General features: G+C 37.9%; 1 protein-coding gene across 2 annotated transcripts; it reads right to left on the reverse strand.

Annotated features, from left to right (window-relative positions):
• Nucleotides 1-466: 466 nt before the first annotated feature.
• On the reverse strand, nucleotides 467-3,397 carry LOC142540808 (G-type lectin S-receptor-like serine/threonine-protein kinase At2g19130). 2 transcript variants are annotated; one of them, XM_075647203.1, is made up of 2 exons: nucleotides 3,262-3,397; nucleotides 467-3,074 (listed from the first exon to the last, which is right to left on the reverse strand). In XM_075647203.1, exon 2 carries the CDS (start codon nucleotides 2,956-2,958, stop codon nucleotides 664-666), a length of 2,295 nt encoding a protein of 764 aa, XP_075503318.1. In that variant the 5' UTR covers nucleotides 2,959-3,074; nucleotides 3,262-3,397; the 3' UTR covers nucleotides 467-663. The 2 variants fall into 2 exon arrangements, with proteins under 2 accessions (XP_075503318.1, XP_075503317.1); XM_075647202.1 differs by lacking the exon at nucleotides 3,262-3,397 and having other exon boundaries at nucleotides 467-3,228.
• Nucleotides 3,398-4,031: the final 634 nt, after the last annotated feature.

Consider the following 4,031-nt stretch of genomic DNA (forward strand, 5'->3'; position numbering starts at 1 on the left):
TCTTATAAAATATAAACATCTTGTGACACATAAAAAAATATTATTTCTTATGTTAAAATATAAATCTGTGAAACTCTCTCACGTGAAACTTAAACATGTTGAACACATACGAAGAGCTTCAAACCATAGCAATTGTAATACTAAAAAATGAGGGAATATATGATCATACATGATACACCATGTGGCAATAGAAATAAATTTAGTGTAGTAGTATTTTCAAATATTAAAAGCATATGTCCCAGGCCACACGTTCAATCCTTGTATCTTGGATTCTTGTTAGATACTCGAGTCGATCTTCTTTTCTTCAGGATTTGAACATCAATGATTGCAAAAAACCCCACTTCACGCTGTAATTAAAAAAAAATTGAGCAAGTGCGTGCATTTTCACATTATCTATTCTTCACAAAGATAATGACTTTCGATCGTCCAAGGTAATTTAAATTAAAGAACAAGCTAGAGTGAGTGCTAGATAAGCTTACTTCAATTCCAGATACAATACTACCACAGGAGTTCTCTTACAAAATTCTAACCATGTATATAAACTAAATCGACGTCCGAAATTATTAATGTACAAACATCATCAGACTACACTTTTAACACACACTATATTTCGTTACATGAAGAATTCTGACTGAAAAACAATATTATTCTTATCTCACAGGACTAAGATGTGGATGATGTTGAGTTCTTGGAGAGAGTGGAAGCATCCGAAGCCTTGGAGCGAGTGGAAGCATTTGAAGCCATGATGCTTCTCGAGTTCGAGCTCTGACCCGAGGAAGAATCGGTAAAGAATATTATGTTCTCTTCACTTTCAACAAAATGTTGGAGCGATCGAGGAATCGGGGACAAGTTAACATCCATAACTCCCTCAAGAATCTGAACCACCTGACCTATAGAAGGTCTGATATTTTCATCTTCTTGAATACACCAGCAAGCAATTTTGCAAATCTTTAGAACCTCTTCGGCTTCCGCGATTCTTGAGAGTGCGGGGTCTAATAAGCTCAGGGTGTCGCCTCCTTGTACGATTAGAGTGTAAGCCAATGAAGGGAAAAACTTACACTTTTCGCCCTCGGAAAGCTCAGAGTTTCGCCTACCAGAGACTAGTTCAAAAAGCATCATTCCATAGCTGTAAACATCGGCTTTGGCCGTTATGGCAACACCTGATATCCACTCTGGTGCGAGATAGCCTCTTGTCCCTCTAAAGGTTGTCAGAACCCTGCTAAAATCACGCCCCATGAGCTTCGCCAAACCGAAATCTGCCACCTTGGGACAAAGTTCGGCGTCCAGGAGAATATTTTCGGGTTTTATATCACAGTGAATGATGCAGTCCCGGCATTTCTCGTGGAGATACGACAACCCTCTAGCAATACCTATGGCGATTTGGTACCGTGTTGTCCAATCCAAAACCTTAGACGTTTCTTTTAAGTTAAAAAGATGAGTATCCAAGGAGCCATTTTCCATGTAGTCGTAGACCAACAGTTTCTTATCGGCTTCGGAGCAAAACCCAAGAAGTCTGACAAGATTCGCATGCTGAATTGTCCCGATTGTGCTCACTTCTGTCCGGAATTGCTTCTCCCCTTGGATGATACTCTCTAGCTTCTTCACAGCAATCACAGACGAGTCGGGTAAAGTCCCTTTAAAAACAGATCCAAATCCCCCTCCCCCCAACTTATCTGAGAAGTTTTTGGTGGCGTTTTGCAAATCTTTGTATCCAAATGCCGTCAAAGATCCCTCCACTGCTTTTGAAGTTTCAACTTTTTGCCGTCTTTGTCTCCACACAATAGCCAAGATGAAAGCTAAAATGACTAGTGCAGCAGTAACAGAGCCCCCGATAGCGCCCAAAACAACTCCCTTGTTACTTTTGCCAGAAAACACCGAAGAATCTGCGGCAAGTTTGATGTAAATTGTTCTTCCTCCGCTATCTCCTTCATTCAGTTGTTTCAGCTCCAGAAGCTCTCCGATCCAAATAGAACATACATTATCACCAAAACTGTAAGCCGAACATGAGCAGTTATTTAAGCAGGAAGATTCGCATTCGCCCTCATTCCCAACAGTCAAAGCTTGAGCGTTATCCGGTAGAATCACATAGTTATTCATCAAGAATCTATCTCTCTTCCCATTAGAAGTACTATTGATCTCACATTGCAAATTTATCTCCCTCACACAACCACCAGAATAATCATTCAAAGCCCAATCACTTTCAGATTTATGTTCAAATCCCTTCAAGCAATCACAAAAGGGTAACGAGTTCTCATTGCAGCTACCAAATCCTCCACAAAAGGCATAAACCCCGCATTGCTGTATTGGTTGAGACCAAAATGAGAACCAGTTCGAATTATCAATCCAATTATATTGCTTGATTTGCCCAGATATATCCATTACGAATCTCGATATAGTAGAAGGATTATAAACTGAATATGTGAAATAACTCTCAGATACATTTTCGACATAACTAAAATCATATATAAAATTTGACCTCATTTCAGGTACTCGGCTAAAAATATGATTATTCCAAGGCCCACTGGTCCAATACTGTACAGTTCTATTCCACCTAATTATGTATTCCTTCCGACTCGGAACAAGTTCAAGAGAATAAAGGCCAGGAGCAGGATCGTCTTTATTTTTCCAAGAAATCAGAAGTTGGCTCTTTTTTGTTATATTATTATAAGCAAGCTTGCCACCAGGCAACCATGTGTGAGTGGGGTTATCAAAACTTTCCCAAATCGTAAAGTTAGAGAACCCATCTCTCAAAACCAAGTTACCTTCATCAAGAAGAACTGCCACCACAGAATTACTGGTGGCGTTTAGATCAGTGGACCAAATTTTGTTTACTGGCCCATCCAAGAGTACCAAATTACCATCCAAAATCTTGAGTTGGGCGGAATCTTTTTTGGAAAGAGGGGCTTCTCTGTTCGCAACCCAAACTACGGTTTGTTGGCTGACCTTTGCGTACCACATTCCTAGGTAATACTTGGAAGAGTTACCTGGACTGAAGATCCCCAGTTCGAAGTTCCCACCTGCAGAGACTATGGTCTGATTCCCAAAGAGAGTTTGGTTAGCTGAAATGGTGTTAGCTGCCACACAAAGAATACTGCTGAATAAAATTGGTACAGAAAACAAATAGAGAACCGTTAGATAATTGTTCTTGATTATCGTTTTCGACTGCAGAATATTGGAAAATATATTCAATAAAATGTACCCTTTTTTATACATCAAGAACGGCTATGGTAAGTAAAGATCAAGATTGGTATGCGAGCGGACTTGTTATCAACGTTAATGGCCATTTTGTCCAAGTTCAGTCATTTTTTCCCTTACAGTCAGCTCTACGCCGCCATCCCAGTACTCACGTCTCGCAGAAAAAATTATTAAAATTATAAAAAAATAAATAAATAAATTCATGACTCAAAAAATTAAAATTTTATGGTTTTTATAACTAAATTCACAAAAAATACAAATATAAAATATCAAAAAATTAATTAATTTTTTTTTTGGGAAATAACATGCTACATGATGACCATTTTTGGGAGATTTATTCATAGTTTTGAGAATGACTGATTGAGAACGGTGGATGGGATGTTCTTATATTGAATCGATCAAAATAACAGACCAAGGCAACTGTACTTTGATAACTATTAACGTAAGTTGACTCAAAGAAAGTTCTAAAAAATTGACCTTAAATAATCTGAACAATTCATAATTCACGGCAAACTGATTTCCAAGAGGGGGAAATCATATCCAAATGTGTATATATCATGATTGGATTTAGCTGTTCATCTTCTAACATTAGTCCGACGGCATTTTTTGTCTGATTTTTAACAAAATTTTTTGTTATTTATTACAGAATTATTATAAAATAAAATAAAAAAATTTGTGTCATGCTATCTCGCTACTGAAAGAGACGAGACAACAAAAAAATATATATGATACTACCAAATTTTCTCTGGGTTCGGTCTGGTGAGCTTGAGCTTTAAATCAACAATTTTGAACCGGAACGGGTGGAACACTACCAGTCTATACAGACTAATGGATAT

The sequence above is a fragment of the Primulina tabacum genome, chromosome 3 (genome assembly GCF_025594145.1).
Source record: "Primulina tabacum isolate GXHZ01 chromosome 3, ASM2559414v2, whole genome shotgun sequence".
Lineage (NCBI taxonomy): Eukaryota > Viridiplantae > Streptophyta > Magnoliopsida > Lamiales > Gesneriaceae > Primulina > Primulina tabacum.